Source organism: Rhea americana, unplaced genomic scaffold (genome assembly GCF_003343005.1).
Source record: "Rhea americana isolate MKP2758 unplaced genomic scaffold, rheAme1 scaffold_59, whole genome shotgun sequence".
NCBI lineage: Eukaryota > Metazoa > Chordata > Aves > Rheiformes > Rheidae > Rhea > Rhea americana.
In genome coordinates, this window is record NW_028186745.1 from 3389305 (window position 1) to 3408517 (window position 19213).

The following is a 19213-nucleotide window of genomic DNA, read 5'->3' on the forward strand; positions in this document are numbered from 1 at the left end:
AGTCATCGCCAGAGAGAAGTTGCAAAATTGTCATAATTCTGCCTGGTACCACAAAACACTGTACTGGTGACTTGAGGAAGCACACACGTTGCAAGGGATCAGAAGTATAACTTAATGTTTATCAAACATAATATTAGCATAAGGCATAGAAATGTGAGGGCATAGACATACCAAAGTCATACCAAAGTGTCTAAAAAAAAAAAAAAAAAAAAAAAAAAAAAAAAAAAAAAAAAAAAATTATTAATAAAAAAAAAAAAAAAAAAAAAAAAAAAAAAAAAAAAAAAAACTTTTAAAGGGGTATTGTTTGTGATTAATCAGTGTTTTCTGCCTTATAGGCCTGCCTCGTCCCCTCAGCTTTCACATGATGATACTCATTCACGCATTGAACATTATGCTAGCAGGTAGGAGACCAGCTGGGCATTAGGCAAATCTTTCTTTAAACAGTCCTTTGAAAAATCCTAAAGGCTAGCTGCTACCTAAATGGTTCTTAAAGAAAACTAGGGTTTGGGGTTTTGTTTTCCCAGATCTGGGTGCAGAGTATGACCCCTAACTGCTACTAATCATTCTATCAACTAATTTGCATGCCAGACCATGTACTTGATTAAAAATGGACTTTAGTTTCTGTGGGGGTCTTTGTTAAGGCATGCAGTCAGTTTAAACAGTGGGTTTTTTGATATAAAGCCTGATGTAATTATTTAAATCAGAAGAGCTGAAACCTCCAAACTGTACATGAATCTCAAATACCATAATTAATTCACATTTCAGTGTTAAGTAATTCATCATAAAAAGTACTGCAGACAGGACCTTGATTTGGATGATAAAAATAGCAGTATGTCACTGCTTTAGTTCGTTTGTCCACTTTGATACTGCTCTTAACAGTGGAGAAGTGGGTTAATTGCACAAATTCAGAAAATAAAAYGTTTTTCTACCAAGCAGGTTAATTTGCAAGGGCTAAGGTAGTGAAAAATAGTTATTCCAACTTCCTCTTTTCCCTCACCAAAAATCTACTGATCAACAGAGGTTTAGGAGACACTAAATACTGAAAACCAATGGGAAATGACTGATCATTTCAGTTTTGTGACAGCATTGACAGATACAGAACAATTTGTGGAATCCTCTGGCATCTCAAGGCCTGTTTTTGATTGTGAAATTAATTAATCAAGAGGAGTTGAACGTAACCTCAGAGGAAGAGTTGAAAACTAGGAAGTGAGTTTAAATAGGTCATTGTAATGTATAAACAATTACTTGTGATAGCTTACTGCAAAACCTTTTGCTAATCAACAGTGAATGTAAAGTCATCTGTGTTTCAAATGCTCTGTCATCAAAAACATGGCATTCTTTAATTCTTTCAGGAATGTTAGAGCAAGCAAAATTTCTGAAAAACACTGTTKATTTTAATGAGTTTGTTTGTTTTTCCGTAGGCTAGCAGAAATGGAGAACAGCAATGGTTCTTATCTAAATGACAGTATTTCACCTAATGAAAGCATGTAAGTAGACTGTTCTAATGTTTTTAATATGTGTTTTCTTGTGTAGATCTAAACTTTTAATGAAATCCCATAAAGCAGAATTCACGTGGTCATGTCCCACACCTGGTTCCATTTCGTGATGAACTACTTATGTTTTCGGTATATATCGTGATATCTGGATTTATGCTTTATAGTTTAATACCTGTTTTATGCAACAGGTGGTTAATACTCTGAAAATTAAAATAATGGATTTCTCAACAAAAATTACTCATTTTTTCAACAAGCACTCAGAAAAAAATGTTCATCATCTGATGTATTTCAAGGACAAAGAAAAGGCACCTCCTCTATATGAACTGCAAGCTTTAACATGATGAAATTATTGTAAGCTAGAAAATGTTGTTGTGGGCAAAACGTCATTCAAAAGGATAGTGAGACTATGCAGAAATGCTTTGACTATAAATAACTGAAATGCATTGTCAGTAAAGCCTGGGAGTGACTCATCCTCACCATGAAATATCAAAAACAATAAACCTTAAGCTGGACAGATCATTGACGAGCATTCATTTTACTCTTTTATATTTAAATACTTATTTTTATATTTAAGATCATATATAAAAGTCAATTTGAAATATTTTCAAAAAATCAGTTCAATTTAATATACTGAGACATTTTTGTTCTGTTCTGACTTGATTATGTATTTCTCCTTTTCCATGGCTTGTTTTGTCTTGTTTATCTCTGAGTGCAYAGAACCAGAAAACTAGCTGTGGGTAATGCTTTCAAAAACAGCATATAAGCRCATAAATCACTTGAGTGCTTGAAGATTTGCTCTTAGTTAACTAACTGTGTAGAAAAAGTATGAATAAAAAAAAAGTATGAATAAGTATGAAAAAAAACAATGCCCAACATTCTTAAGTTTCTTCTCTTGTACATACTGTGATCCTTACCACAGTGTAACTTTTTTTTTTTTTTTTAATTCAGACGGAATCTTCTTTCTAATAAGTTTATGGTGTTCCTTTAGAGCTGCAGATTGCCAGTACTTGATTCACTGAAGTTCAGATTCCAAGGCCTCAGTATTTTATAAGGATGTTTGTGAGGCTGTGGTGTGTTCTTAGGTATTAATAAGCAGTTTGTTTCATTGTTTTGAAATAATTTCTCTTTTGACTTGGTAAGATTGTTACCAATCTGAAAGTTATGTCTATAACCAAGTACTTCACCATTGTTTTAATCTATTGATTCAAAAAGGAGAAAATGAAAATGTTATATCAAAACAAGTACATACATAATGTCAGCATAGTTTCACRTAGTTAATGAAACTCTTTTTCCAAATTTAATGTTAATCTTGGATTGTTGTGATTAGTCATAGTTTTATTATATACGAATTCTCCTGTTTTCCTCAGTGAAATATTTGAGTGCCCTTATGTACAAAATCATACATAAGCTGTTTTTCGTATTGCACTTGTTCTTACTGTTCAATTCATTCTTTAGTTAATTAAAAATAGTATCCATATCCTTAAGTGAATAAGCTAACAACTGACTTTCCAGTTTGTCATTCAGTTTTCACTATTAAAATTAAAATGTAGCTGTCTCCTTTGAATTTTGGAAGAACTGAGATCCAGACACATATTGCAATAAAATCAAAACTCCAAATACTCTTTTTGCTTTAAGTGAGTTTGGAGCTATAACTTTGAGTTTTGTATGTCAAGAGTTCTTGAAGTATTATTTATTGACATTCTCATGGRCTTTGGATTACCTAGTTTAAAATTGCAGTTAGAATGATAGATTGATGCATGGAGAGAAGGAAGAAATCTGTGTACGTACAGGTACAAAACATTTGGATCTGTAGCATCATTGTAATTAGATCTAYAAGTATGTGCAGGCTGAAAATGACATGAAGAGTATGTCTTGGAAAATGACAAGCTAGGTAATACTGCAATAATTATGTCACTTTTTTCCCCATTAATTCACTTAAGATGTATAAGGATATATAAATATACATATGTGCAAACCAGTTGTTTGGATGAATTCAAAGCTGAATTGTTTCATGAAAAGCATAAATTTAGGAACCTAGTAAGCCTTTAAAATTTTGTGTAAAAAAGTAAAGGATGCCTGTTGTGAAAAATTAATAGTTCTCTTTTATGAGCTAATGTTAATGTGCTGTAAATTACTTTAGCCCTCCTGCAGTCTGTAAAATGGCATCATGAACGTTTTCAGGAACAAAATGGAAACAGGAACAATGTTGAATAATAGCAACAATTCAAAAAGTCATTTAAATTCTGGATTACAAAAGTAACAGAAAAAAATATACTAAATGATCTTGTATTACAAATCAGTATTACCGGAAGAACAAGCTTCCCAACAGCAGTGTTGTTTCCTTCCTGTCAATGACCTGTGCTGATGCCATCTTTCATGGTTTCTCATAATTATTACTGGTGTTAATTGCCTAGCTCAGGGCCAGAATGCATTTCCTTAGGACCCCAAACTTTCATTTCGTTCTGTGAGGTCAAGGTCTTCAGAATAGGATTTACTTGTTTCTTCCAGACATGATTTGTTTCAAATGACTGACAGTTTCAGGAGCAATAGAAATTAAGACGTAGATTGCATGTGTTAAATAGAATGTATTTATATTCTGATAGTGTACCTCATCTATACTTTTAAAGTAAATCCATAGTCAAAAATAGCCTAATTACATTACATTATGATTAACTGAAGCTTTCTTTCATTTCACTAAATTTACAATTTTTAAGAAGTAAAATAGATAAAAACAGGATGCCTTTACTGAATGAGGAGATTTTTTTGTGTAAAAATAAACACTTCGCCTTTGCTTGAATAAACATTACTCAACACGGATCAGGTAGCATAAGATAGCTTTTTCTCTCAAGTAACTTTCTAATTAAAGTTGGGTGAAAGAGGAAAACTGAGATTTCAGCTGTGGCAAAACTGAGCTTTAAATACCTGAGGGAAAGGGAGCAGAGGGGAAGAGAGATGGACTCTGTGAAGGAGAAAAATTACCACAGACTAAGTGAAATAATTCAGTAGATTTCATTTCAGATATACTGCTCCACTGTTCATTACAGAGAGTTCAGTGAATTTCTTTATAAGAAATGAGAGACTTACAATGAATCCTTTCCTCATATTCATTGCAAAGTTAAAAATGAAAAAGGTAACAGCCTGTATTATCCTCCTCTGTTTGCCAGTGATGATGAACACTTGCTAATTCAGCACTACTGCCAAAGTCTGAACCAGGAATCTCCCCTGAGCCAGCCTCGAAGCCCTGCCCAGATCTTGATTTCTCTGGAGAGTGAAGAAAGAGGTGAACTAGAGAGGATTCTTGCAGATCTGGAGGAGGAAAACAGGTGAGTTACATTCTCAGCTGCAGTAGTGATTAGGTATGCACCAAAGTTACAAATAAAAGTAGAGAAAGGAAGCAAATAAAGCCCTGCAGTAAGGCTGTCTTTTCAAATAAGTTGATTCTATTAGAACTTCCTACCCCATTCAGTTTCTTATCAATAAGGGAGAGATGATGAGGCTGAAATTGTATAGTTATTAATGCATTTAATTTATTTAAATTAAAAATGTATTTATTTTATATAATAATATAAATTTATTTATTTAATTTATTAACTCCAACTTTCAATRCAGTGATGAGTCAGCACAGTTGCCATTAGTTTGTTCCATAGAAGAAACCCTCAAAGGGCTTTATTCCAGCATTACCTTATTTTGCCATTTATGAGGAAATTGTGCAAATTTTCTATAACCATATCAAGAAGAGATAGGATCTTCTTTTTTTCTTCCTGGAAATAACCATTGCAAGACACACTTTTCTCTGAAAGGTGAGTCACTGGGATACGTGAAGTTTTTAAGCAACCTCAATACAGTACTAACTCTAAATAATCTATGAAATAATTGTACTGTACTGGATAAAATTCACCTTGGTGGCATTTTTAGGAGTAAAATGAGTTCTAAACTTGATTTTTCCTCTGACAGATAAGTATTTACTTTCATGTTAGGTAAAACTTGTGTTCTCTTTTTATTTCTTTTTATTTCTTTGGTATTAACTTATTTGTTGCTATATCCTTAGCTCTTCAGTATCAAATATCATTTATCACTTCTTTTAATTTCAAGTTTACCTTCAAAGTGTCTTCATTAATCACAAAAAAACAAGACTGCATTCTTGCAACGTTACAGCCYTGTAGTCCTGTTTGTACTGTACTCTGGACTCTTATGCCATCAGCATAAAAGCTAGTAGATCTTTACACTGGCAGATTCTTAGTCGCAATCATCAACCGTTAAAGTAAGAATGTAAACTTAAAAATCATTAGATCTGCAAAACCACATTTTTATTTACCTTCTGCTATCTTCAGCCTTTACAGTACAGTCTATTAGCATTTTCTTTCTCTGTTTTTTTTTTTTTTTTTGCTGCTTTGTCTTGTTTACTATTAAGATATAATGCAGTAATCAATTGCCTTAGGAACATCAAGGAAGTAATTGTCAGAGTTAGCAGTGTCACTGGTTTTCTGTCTGTGCAGAAGTAGTTTTTAGGTGGTACTAATCAACTATAGTGGCGCTTGTACCCCATCATCATTATGAGKTTTTTTTACTTTTTTACAAACAGCTAACCCTGGACTGCCAGAACAGTTTGAGCTGGTTTTGGCATAGAGAAGCCTGAAGTAAGTTATCCTGTCACCTGATTTAGGAGAAAGATGTAAATCTGCCTTGTACTTCCTTTGGACTTATGTTGGCTGCTCATCTCTATACTTCAAGCACGTCTTGGGGAAGAGCCTATTCTCCATGAAAATCAGTTCTTATTTTTCTATAGACCTATCTTTAGATCTCTACAAGGGCTGGGGTAATTAATTTCACCAATAGTGTGTTTCATACATGCTTTTTCATTAAAGATAAAACTTGCTATAATAGTTTCTTTTTTAATATATCATTTCTTTCTCGTGGCCTCATGCTTACAGTTGCCTTGTGCCCTCTCTGAAGACCAGGTTAAACTGAAGATCTAACTCCTAAAATCTAACCGTTTCCTATGGGGACTTGCTTGCAGCTAGCATGCATGGAGATTACATTCAAACCTACCTGACAAACACTGGCGTAATGTGTAACAGATCCCTATGTATCCCCGTTCCCATCTCTTCATGAAAGAACTGACTGACCCTTTCCTTAGCGTCTACTAATTTAAAGTAACAAATGTAACAAAAGTAAAGTAACAAAACTTCATATTTTCACATGTAATTAAATCAAGGACAACATTATTTCTCAGAGCTTCCACATATCGTTTAAACGCTCCTCAAAGTTAAATAATAAACAGGAGAGTGAAAATAAGGAGGAATGGTCAAGATTACATTTTCTTCAATGGTGTTTCAGATAATACAGAGAATTAATAAGGCATAAAGGATGAGGAGTGTGTTTCAGAGAGGAGGCTGTGGAAAACAAAACTCTTGCTCACCGAACAGTAGTGAGATCTTGCTTGAAACAAGTCCTGACCTTTTAATACATAGTACATAAAGCCAAAATGCTTTCCAACTTGGAGGAAAATCAGAATGTTAAAAAAAGCTATTGTACTTTTCATTTCTAGGATTTCTGTAGTTGGTAAATATCATGTAACTGGTAGTAGTTATTAGTACAAGTAACTACAGGTTTAGAGGAGGTTATTTTTTAACCAGCACTAGCTACTGAATAATGAAGAAGTAAGAAAAAATGTTTTGTGTCTGTACACAAAATAAACTGCCCACCGAAAAGAAATACACCTTTTAAAGTGACCTATTACAGATTAGAAAAATGATAAATGAACAGCAGCATAACTTTGAGTTTAGATAGCTAAGTTTACTGAAAAGTTCCTTTTTGGTATTTATGCCTTAAATACTAGTATGAGCTTTATTTAGTATAATAACTGCTAATCAGAAATAAGAGATTGAAAACATCTCTGACCAGAATTGCACCTTAAAAATACCTGTTTTAAAGTTTGTCAATCCTAGATTAAATGAACTAGAGGCCTGGTTATAGCCTATGTTGTTTTCTCACTTATGTTATTAGAGCTACTAGAGGCAGAGGATTTGATATTTTTTAACTCCTCCAGTTACCTTAAGAAATAGATTATCTGAAATGAGACTCAGCTGCTGGATGCCACCTACAGCCTGTCCTTTTATGACTGAATCAGGTATTAGTGCAGCAGGGACTTATAGGTCTATTTCTGTATGACTGTGGAGGTCACAGTGCTGTGATTTTCATTGATTATGACAAAATCATGACTTTTGTCTCTCTGTATTTGTCTCTGCAAGCTTCTATAAATAACTTGAACTTAAAATGTAAGGCAGAAGCTCTAAAGAGAGCAAGTTCTTGCTTATCATCCTGATAGATTGTCTCAGCCAAATAACTATGCTTTTATGGAAGAATCACTGATTCTTGTCACAAAAATAAGCCATTCAGACAGAATTAATCAGGAGACACACATACACTTTTCTGCCTTAAAAAAAAATACTGTCCTTTTAGATTTCTCCCTATATTTTCTAATGTTTCTCCTGCCTTGAGTTTGTTCAAAACCTTTTTGACTGATATCAAAGGTAATCAAAAAAAACCATGCTCTAATTCCTTGTGCAGTCCTGGTTCCRGTGGGTAAATGCATATTCCTTCACATCTTATTGCAAAAGTATTCTCTGAGTAAACGTTGTTTACTGTTGCAACACTGAATGTAATAAATCTGTAGTTTGGAAATAGGATGAATATGATGTAAATCATATTGTGGTCTCTTTCTCCTCAGCTCAGGCTTAAAGCACCTGAATTGTTTCATTCTACTGAAAATATCTTTAGTCTTTAGAGCCACAAGCACACATTTGCTGGAGTTCATCTCCTTTCTGGTGCTGTGTTGGATATGATGTTTATCCTTAGAAAGATGAGAGGCTAGAAGGCTTGCTATGTTAGATAAATACTGTCATCCTTTCATGGCTATATTGACAAAACTTCTGTTGCATAAACATTTTTGGTTTTTGACAATGAAGATTTAGTACTTTCTGCTTATCRTTTGTTATTTCACAATTTTATTCAGCATATCCACTTACTTCTCACTATTACTGGAGAAGTTGCATTAAGTACCAGCAAGCAGTAATACTGAGATACTCAAAACATTCTATTGTCATTTCCCTATCTTCTTTTGCTTTCCCTAGTTTCCTACTTTTAAAATAGCCTTTCTCTTTTTTTATTTCTTGTTTTTACTTTTCCTTATCTCTTTTTAGCTGTTTATAATATTCTGACCTCCATTTGGTTTTCAGCTGCAATTTCTGGTCTCCAAATATCTCAGTCTTGACTTGTTGAGATGAAAGAGACTCTTTGAAATTGAAATCTTGAGTTTTTGCTTTTAGATGGTTTTAAAAGATCTATTGCCTATTTCCAGCTCTTCTGAAATGTATAATCCAAATTATAAACTAACCTCGTCATGACACAGTTGTTTTTTTTGGATTCCAAAGACCTCTTGTGAGATATTAATTATTTATCTACTAGAGTTTTCAGACCTTGGTGCTTTTGTAGCTAGTAAACATGACTTCCTTAAATAATTTATTCCTAAAATTTGACCATTAAATAATTTATATTTGCTAAAATCTAGCATTTTAGAGAATATTTTCAGTTGGTAAAACTGTTTCATTTGAGTATTAGGCCTTCAGATTCATGCTTAGTTTTAAATTTCATGGTGTCTTGTGATAAGACCATTTCTTGATATACTCAATAAGCATTAGAATGCTTTAGAAGGCATTATCGTTTTCTTTCAATACAAAATAAAAACCCAAACAGTTATAAAACTGGCCTAAAAAACATYTTGAAATTTTCTTGAGATTGAGTATATTTCAGAAACAGATGAGATAGATTTTTAGTGTTCGTCTAAAACTGCATATTACATAGGTTATAGATTAGTATGTACCATACTAGCATTAAAAAAGAAAATGTATTATTTTTGTGGTGAGACAATCTCAAAACTTTTTGCAAATAATTTTTTAAAAACTTTTATTTTAATGAAGAAAATTTTAAGGGTTTCCTGATATTATAGTTGACTCAATTTTATTAACCTACTTCTATAGAAGAGTTCTCTCTCATTCCATTTTTCTCCCAGCTTCCAGGTGTACTATAACCAGAACTTGATAAAATAACTTCTCCAGTCTGAGCTTTTGGCTTTCTTTGGCTTTACTGAATTACACTGGGAGCACAATGGGCTGTGTGCTACTGGAGAAGCTCTAACGTCCCAAATCTCAAAGGTGCCCTGTTTTCAACTGTCTGTAGTGTTCCTTCAAATGTGAAAACTGGTGAAAGGCCTCCTCAAATAAGTTCCTTCTGTATAGTTGCCAAAAGCTGGAAAGTGATGTATTGCTAAATGTGCTGTAGCTCCTTTTGATATTTATTTTGGAATTGAAGAAGTGGAACTAAATCTTCCAAATGTGAAGCATCATAAGTAAACAGTGGCACTCTAGTGAAGGAGGGTGGTAGGTGGTTCAGTTACCAGCTTTGTCTGTTTCTTCAAATCACTGTTACTTTGTAGCAAAATGAAAAGTAACACAAATTCACAAATTCTCAATTACCTCTGAGGGGAATTCCTAGCAAATGGAGTCCACTAGTATTTTCCTCACCAAGCAATTAATCCTGCAAGTGATGGATGGTATTAATAACTCATGAGCTCTTTACTACCCAGCTCTTTATGGCTGCATAAATCAAGATTACATTGCATGCTTCCTATGTTATTTTTCTTCATGAATGTTTAAAAGAGGCGCAAGCATAGTTAATTTTTYGTTGAATATTTCACTTACAGAAATAAAATGTATTTTCCCAGTGGTGAGAAGATGTGTCATTTTTATTTGTCTGTGACATCCAGTGTAAAGTCACCCTACCTGAACTGTGGTGGAGAGAAGCTGGATTTCTGAACGTTACTASTACTTGCTCAGTCATATTTTGTAGGAATTATGCTTTTGTCTTCCCTTTCTCTTACTTCCCTTCTCTTTTTTATGCTGAAAAAATAAGAAATACTCTTTCTTCAGAACATGAATGTGCCATTCTAAGGGCTGTGGACAGTTCTTTGGATGTCTGGCTTGCAACAACATTCCTTTTTCACCACATAGCTTAAAAGTATTCCAGAGCTAGGAAAAAGAACATCTTGTTTTTTTTTTTTTTCCTTTAGAGATTCTTTGAAATGATTTCTTTCTGAATTTCATTTTTTTTCTTGTATGTAAATACAAATCTTTATTCCTATATGTTAGGTTCCAGTTATTACTGACATTATTGATCATCTGCACTCTGCACCATTCTTACAGCTCTAAGTCAATCTATATGGTGCGTCTTTTAATTCTCTGGACTAAGGACTCCATAACTGAATTGAGAAGGTGCAACTCTGCTTGGATAATATCCGGTATCTTTGCCAATATTTTTTTCTTTAATCTTTAAGAGAGAATTTTTAACATTTATCGTTACAGGTCTTTTACTTAAAATAAATATAACCAGAGGCAGCAAGAGGGTGGCTCAAAAACCCTGACTGATGCAAGAGTTGGTTAGTGTTAGTTGGCTGAGTCCATAAATGTGTAGATACAGCCTTGAGTATGATTACATACCTCCACAAGTTACTTCGTGATCATTTTGTGCCTGTTTCTTATGGCTGATCTTACGAAGATCACTTTCAACATTATACAGTGTTACTGTCCACACATTTTAGATATCTACTGTAGAGTAAAAGTAGCTCAATCTGTAGACTTCATTGACTAGATTTCTGTCAGGTATTGAGGGAGCTTAAAATAACTAGCTGAGATGTAGACACCTACAGTGTAGACCTCTACATTTAAAAAGTGTGAACTTCTGTGCCTGATGCCATCATTTCAGCACCATGCCTGATATGCTACCTACCTGTTTAGAGCTGGTTTAAGTAGTTACAGGACTTCGCATACAATATTAAAGACTGGATGTGGTTGGGTGTCAAAAGATTTGCTCAAGCTGCATTGATGTGCAATGCATGTGATACTAAGTTCATCTGAAGCTGAAGATGTCTTATAACTAAGTCAAGAACCAACAGGTTCATGTTAGTTCATTATAACTCATCATAGTTCATTGCCGAAGATCTATTATGGTTAACAAAGATAAATAAACGGTTAAAGTTATTTAGTATCAAATATTGACAATGCCCCATCTTCTGATTTCTGTGGGTGAGTTCGGTGTTGATTTTCTGAAATGCTGTTTAAAAGAAAGATATTATGAGCAGTGTCTCCATCAAAAGATTCTTTGATTTGTCACAGTTGGTAGGTGGAAGCAGTGTTTCTAGTCACACTATCTAGTGTAATTGGAGAAAGCGAAGATACTTGTGCATACACAAGTTTTTCTGCAGATCCAAAATAAAAATGGAGAATTTTAATGCTAAGTACAAGTTGAGAGCAATTATCTAGAGTTTGACTAAACAGGCATCAATTACACCATCAAAGGGAAATAGATKATCAATATCTGTGCAATAAAGGCCATGTTAGTGGTGGGGAAAAGTAATAGGATGGTTATCCAATAGGGAAAAAGCGAGGGCAGGTAATTCCCSCTTGCTGCAGACCCAGTATTCTTGATCTCAGGTGAACACCTGTGTGCCTGTCCAGCATTCTGAGTCTCCAGTGGAATGGCTCCTCCAAGTTACTAGAGTCTGGTGATGCAAAAATGACATTGCTGACTGCTTTTGTAATCAGCATACAGAGACTTCTGATTTTTTGGCATCTGTAGTCATTACCCTTAAATCTTGTTCTCTTATATTGACATTGAAAATGTTAAACAGATAGACTGTATTTTTAAGTTGTTTTGGCAGACACTAAATCCTTGGAAGCACTCAGTCAGCAGGGGAACTCTGGACTCTAGAACTTCTGTGGAATTCAGGCTGTCTGAACACGGTTCTTAGTCTCATGTAAACATTACTCAGGGRTGATGTGTGTCATTAGTATATTCCCAAAGAGCACCACCTGAAACAGGCTTTACAGGCTCTTCTAAGTCAAATCAGTTACAAATGTTTCCAAACCAAGGTTGTAARTATTACCTGAAGTGACCCTTGTTGATTCTGGCACCCTTGAGCTATGATCACAAATACTGTGTCCTTCAATACTGAGAATAGCTTTAGCATTGAAACCTTGGAAAATACATCTAGATCCAGACTAAAACAGCTTCAGTGCATGTCAGAACATTTGCTGTTCTGAGATTGTTTAAGACTTGCAATCCAAAGGTGATGCCCTTTCTTTAGAATCATGCAAGACAGCTCCTATCCAATGCCAGTATCAGCATTTTATTAAAGGAGATAGATGATAAAGTTCCAGCTGATTCTCTTGTCATCTTCTACTAGTTAATCATTGAATCTGTAAGGTGGCCCTATTTTATCTAATCCCCTGCAGTTTGAAATCTTCTCAATTTTTAGAGAGTGACAGTTAATTTTAAATTAGAATTAAACACAAGAGAAAAAAAAATAGTAGCCACTTCTCCAACTTCGCTGCCTTTTTTTCTTAGGGGTCTGTTTGTGCCCACTGGAGCAACTTCTCTTTTGATTTAATCTGTAAGTCTATTCCCTTGCAATGCCAGGCAGATTGCATGTAGAGTGACAAAGTATAAGAGAAAGCATTGAGATGGTAAAGACAGGGTTCTCAGCTGAGATCAGGAGTAATACTTGGAAACTACTACTTAAAAGATGGGACTAGATTAACACCATCTCTTCAAATACAGGTGCAGTTTGGCCAGTGAAATGAACACAGGTATTTTACTTCTAATTATAAAGCAAGAACACTCTCTTCTAAACTATTTGGTATTAGACATAAAGGCATTTGTATCTGAATTACTCTCTGGTCTTCGCTTGTTTTTTAGTACCCTAGTTCCTGGAAGGACTTCTCTGTGTATCTTGATCATTGAGGCAACAATTGTATATTTCTTTATAGCATAGTAACTGATTAAGTTGTAAGTATGATCAGGTGCATTTATTTAGTTTCCCTTGCTTTGAAAGTAGAATTTTGCTTTACAGCCCTTTGAGACCTTCAGGCTTTGAATCTGCTATTTGTAACGTATTGCATGTATCATACATCTGGGAAATTCCTCACAGTGTAGCAGTAGTCACTGCCTGCAGACTTAGGGACAAACGAGCCTGGTGTAAGTTTCGCGAGGGGGGGAAGCAGAGAGAGGCACTTCTTCTGAGGCTGCACTAGGAATGTGAAGGCAAGACTGGCACACCAGGAGCTCTTGTCTGTGAGCCCTGGTAGATGCGTGAGCTGTTTTAGCAGGTTGGCACAATTAGCCTAATCATTGCTGTATAAACTGTAGTCTGCAATAAGATCATGTGTGATATTGTTGTCATTCTCGTTCCTGTTCCTACTCTTTTTTTAAAAAATACTTACCTGTTCATTCAYCTCAAAGTATTAGAAGATGTTAAGTCACTTAGAGGGCAACGTCCGGTATAACCCTTCTTTCTTTCTTTCAGATAATTTTCGTAGACTAGAAGCTCTTTATCTGCTTAAAGCAAAATCATCTTTTGAAAAAGCTATCTGGCTTGGAAGAAAATGCCTGTGATATTTTTAGCACCTTCTTGATTTGTCATCCAAAGATTTTTCTCATTTGACAACTTTGTAGTGTTTATTCTTCAAGAAATTGTCAGTCCCCATTCCTAGAACTGTATTTTTAGCTAATCTCTGAAATGTAGAGTGTCAAAAAATGAAAGACTATAGATGATGTGTAACAATTGCTCTCAGATTTAAAACTCCAGATTAGTTTTGTCTGTTGCACCCTCTTTCTGTGGGTTTCAGAGAAGGAAGTTCAGAATTATGGAAGAACCTGAAGCTAGGAGGGATCAGTCCTCTTTTCTTTTTTTTTTTTTTCTTTTACCTTTTAAATTCTCTGCAGAAGGAGAGATCGTATAGAGCACGTATCCCTTTGGGATAATAGCCTGTCTTTATCCCTGGGTATTGCTTCCTTATCCCTGTGAAATAATGCATACTGCYTTCATTCCAGTTCTGGTAACAATTACAGATCTTTAAAAGTTTAATTGGAAGGTTTCTGAGATGCTGTGAGTCTCTAGACCAAAAGATCAGTGTGAATTTTGGTTTGCGGGCAGAACTAGCAAAAAAATGCCTGTTTTCACAACCTCTAATAAGAAAAAGTTGAAAAAAGGAAATCTGGGTCACTACTTGAGTAAGCAGTTTCAAGCTGTAGTCTGTGGAACCAGTTTTCCTCTCTGGAAAGCTGTAACAAAATCCCAATGCAGTTTATTCCTCCCTTGTGCACAGTGTTTTGCGCTGCAAGATTCTATTTTTGCATTGTGAGACTGCTATTCCTAATAGGGTTTCAGTTTCTTACCTTCTGTGTTCTTACTGCTTGGTAGGGTTTTTTTTGTCCCTCCCCTCCCCCACCCATGTGGTCCTTATAGGTCATACTAATCGTATAGAGTGTTTTACTGGAGAAACTGAATACAGGAACAAGTTCTAAAAAATCATAAAGGTGCAGAAGGCTAGCACTCTAGATAGTGCTGTCCAAATGAAGATGGAAGTTATAGCCCAAAAGTTAGTTAGCCTGAAGATTACAAGTGCAGTTTAACATATTGGTTCATTGATTGTATTTTCATCATATTAGGCTGGTAATTTTAAAATTAAGCTGGAAATATAATTGCATGTATGAAGGAAGCAGAATAATGTGACCTGAGTAAGGATAGCAGAGTTGCAGTGAACTCTTGAATTTTGTTTTGTTTTTTTTTCCGGAGTTTTTATATGGCCTTCATTGTGTCTTTAGTTTTGCCATCTGTAAAATAGATAGGTAGGCCAGGTGGTAGAAGTTTTAATTAGTGTTTGTTAAGTGCTTTGATCATACAAAGTATTCTGTTAGCACTAATTATTACTAGGGTGTATTCATGCCAGGCAGTCTGACTTCTGCTAATAATGACAATGACATAAGGAAAGTTGGGAAGTGAACCCAGGACTTATACTTTGAGATAGTGTCTGAAGCACTGCAACTTTTCTCTTGTTTTATATGCTCTGGAAAGTGAATTGTGAACTCGTGTACCTRCAAGAGCTTTTAGATAGTATTTATATATTATCTAAATATAATTTATTTGCATTTAATATCAGCTCTGCGCAAATCTATGAGTTGTAATCCTACATAGGTTTAGCTTCAGCAGAATCAGAGACAGCTGGTGTAGATAAGCCTCTCCCTCCCTGATAGTTGAATGTTTATATCACATGCATGCGTGTATCTCATGTGAGAAAGTGCATTCTGAGTACCCATGGCAGAGGACACCCTGTATGATGCTATTCAGCTTTATAAAGCTTTTACCTTCTTGCTACTGTTCAACAGAAACTTACAAGCAGAATATGACCGACTGAAGCAACAGCATGATCACAAAGGTTTGTCTCCACTGCCATCTCCACCTGAGATGATGCCGGTCTCTCCGCAAAGTCCCCGTGATGCTGAACTCATTGCAGAAGCCAAACTGCTTCGCCAGCACAAAGGCCGCCTAGAGGCCAGGATGCAGATTCTGGAGGATCACAACAAACAGCTGGAGTCACAGCTGCATAGGCTGAGGCAGCTGCTGGAGCAGGTGAGTCCTCAGGCCTTTCTTTTAGATCTCTATAGAGCTATTTTCCAAACAGGGTATGAAGTGTTACCAACACCTATAACATACGAGGAGATCATATCTGAAAAGACTGGTCAGAGAGAGATATTAGATTGTTCTGCAGACTGAAAGTGATAAAGTGAAATTACATTTCAATATGGTATTTAGTCTTCTTCCTTTTTTTATGTTGAGAATTTGGATTCATTGTTTCCATGGATATATTTGTTCTAAAAAAAAATGAAAAAAAAGAAAAAGAAAGAAAAAAAAGAAAATTATGTATTCTTGGGATAAATGCAAAATTCAGAGATACAAAGATTTGTGCAACTGTAGTGAACTGTTTTTAATAATCACTTCTTGTTCTCTTCAATTTTTAGCCACAGGCAGATGCTAAGGTGAATGGTACAACACTGTCTTCTCCATCTACCTCTTTGCAGAGGTCAGATAGCAGTCAGCCAATGCTTCTTCGTGTAGTCGGCAGCCAGACTTCAGAAACCATGGGTAAGACAACAAAGTTTAGACTTTCACCAAAAAAAATTACTCTTCCATTTCTCTACAAAAATTCCTTAAGGACAGAAAATACATGATTTTGCTCTAATTTAAATGAGAATGAAGTAGGCATTTGCAATGGTTTTTGATATCATCTGGCAGTTTACACTTTGCATCTTCATTATTTTGCAGGCTTTTGTATTTGATCATGATGCATGCAGTAGCCTAGATATTTTGACATTAAATGCAAAGCTGATCCAGGGCTTGAATTCTGAAAACAGATRACACAAAAAAGCTAACTATTTCATTCAGATTGACTTACAGCTAATAAAGATGACATGAATGATTTAAATGTACAGAGTATTAATTATGGCTAAGAGATTAAATACATGATTAATCATTCCCATGTTAACTGATGTGATCTTATTTTTAATCTGTCATTGCTCGAGTAAAAAGGATTGAGCTGTCACTCACCAGCAGTGCTCCTCTGGTTGCTTTTCTAAATATCACATCAGATGTGATAATAAACATCATATAACTTGTGGGGTAAGGTTAAGTAATAACGTTCTGTAAACCRTGGTTGGAATTGTTATTTTGGTGCTTTTTGTAACTGTTCTGTAGCAGTTTCCTAAATAATAAGTATTTAGTACTAAGTAGCAAAGATTCGCTATTAATAAAAAAGCATTCTTCCATTGGGGCATCTTTAAGCTAATGTAATTAAACTACTTCTATAAGATAATGTTTGACATCTGATGATAATATTTACCTTCTCACACAAAAATTTGTTTAGTCTATATTAGGGATTTTTGAGAAAGGAGGAGAYTTAATTGGGAGCTTTTTGTTATGTTTGGTGAAACAGYGRGAAATGGAATGGGAAGGGATATTCTTGTCAGTTTGAAGTGTCATGATAGTGGGAGAAGCAACTTATTCAGGGCAACTTTCTTCCATCTTGGATATGCACAGAGTAACATCAATTCATGCTGGTATAGAACAAGATGGATTCTGTAGACCCTACTACAGAAAAGCATGAAGTGAATGCTTAAGTTAAATATTTGCAGTGAGAAGGAGCATACAATTGCAGGTTACAGCAATTTCATTTGGATCTTTCTGTAATCATATTGCTATTAAGTAAATACATTGTTATGTATAGCATATATAAACTAGACAATATGCATGAGTGGAATAATTTCAGAGAGATCTGGACAGGCTGGAGAGCTGGGCGGAGCGGAACCTCATGAGGTTCAACAAGAGCAAGGGCAGAGTCCTGCACCTAGGGAGGAATAACACTAGGAACCAGTACAAGCTGGGGGCTGACCTGCTGGAGAGCAGCTCTGCAGAGAAGGACCTGGGAGTGCTGGTGGATGACAAGTTGACCATGAGCCACCAATGTGCCCTTGTGGCCAAGAAGGCCAATGGTCTCCTGAGGTGCATTAGGAAGAGTGTTGCCAGCAGGTGGAGGGTAGTAATCCAGCCCCTCTACTCAGCCCTGTTATGGCCTCATCTGGAGTGCTGTGTCCAGTTCTGGGCTCCCCAGTGCAAGAGAGACAGGGAGCTGCTGGGGAGAGTCCAGCGTAGGGCTACGAAGATGATCCGAGGGCTGGAGCACCTGCCCTATGAGGAACGGCTGCGAGAGCTGGGCCTCTTCAGCCTGGGGAAGAGAAGMCTGAGGGGGGATCTTATCAATCTGTRTAAGTGCCTGAAGGGAGGGTGCCAAGGGGACAGGGACAAACTCTTTTCAGTTGCCCCATGTGACAGGACAAGAGGCAATGGGCAGAAACTGAAGCACAGGAAGTTCCGCCTGACCGTGAGGGGGAATTTCTTCACTGTGAGGGTGATGGAGCACTGGCACAGGTTGCCCAGAGAGGTTGTGGAGTCTCCTTCTCTGGAGATCTTCAAGGCCTGCCTGGATGCAACCCTGTCTAACAYGCTCTAGGTGACCCTGCTTGAGCAGGGAGGTTGGACTAGATGATCWCCAGAGGTCCCTTCCAACCTTACTGATTCTGTTATTCTGTGATTCTGTGATTCTCATTTGCATCATCTCTCTGAAGAAATATCATGAATTTCTTCGTACATGTTCATATACTACTTAAAAATACGCAAGAAAGATAGGAAGACAGTGGTTTCCAACCATCTTATTAAAAGATGTGTGGTTCTGTGTATTGCCCTTTGGGAGGCCACAAATACAATCATGTACTACTTTTCATTTGTCCTGATAAACATGTACTCCCATTTAATTTACGAGACTGGAATTAACTAATTAACACACATAATTATATAGGTTGCTAAAGCTTTTGTATATAAAGTAATTTTTTTCTGCTTTTCTGAGGCAGTATTTGGAAGGATGGTGAGCTGTTTCATTGTTATCAATATGGTCATGTTAAGATTCAGCAATGCAGTATGCAACAGACCTTATAAAATGAATTACTAATTGTGCTAAAAACGACAACTAATACGATTTGTTAAGTCTCCTCTCACACCAGAGAATATTTGTTTACTAATCTGAGAGTTTTTTGAAATGCAATAAAAATATTCTAGAATTGTGAATAGATCACTAACCAGAACAACATCATAAATAATGCTTTCATATAAGAAGCATGCTTCCAGTAATAAGGGGTAATAATTTTTCAAGAAAATACCAAGGTTCTGTAGATGCTTCTAGGCAATGAGATGATGTAGTGGTAACTTTTTAAAT

The 19213-nt window shown here is 35.7% G+C and overlaps 1 protein-coding gene across 9 annotated transcripts in view; it reads left to right on the forward strand.

The window, feature by feature from the left end:
• DMD (dystrophin) overlaps window positions 1–19213 on the forward strand; it is a 1137868-nt gene that overhangs the window by 1098157 nt on the left and 20498 nt on the right. For 6 of the 9 annotated variants that reach the window (XM_085319436.1, XM_085319437.1, XM_085319446.1 and 3 more), the window contains 5 exons: window positions 336–401; window positions 1422–1487; window positions 4661–4819; window positions 15777–16020; window positions 16410–16533. In XM_085319436.1, the coding sequence (XP_085175562.1) occupies window positions 336–401; window positions 1422–1487; window positions 4661–4819; window positions 15777–16020; window positions 16410–16533 (659 nt within the window). The remainder of the gene's footprint in view (window positions 1–335; window positions 402–1421; window positions 1488–4660; window positions 4820–15776; window positions 16021–16409; window positions 16534–19213) is intronic. The other 3 variants (XM_085319439.1, XM_085319441.1, XM_085319442.1) reach the window with 1 other exon arrangement.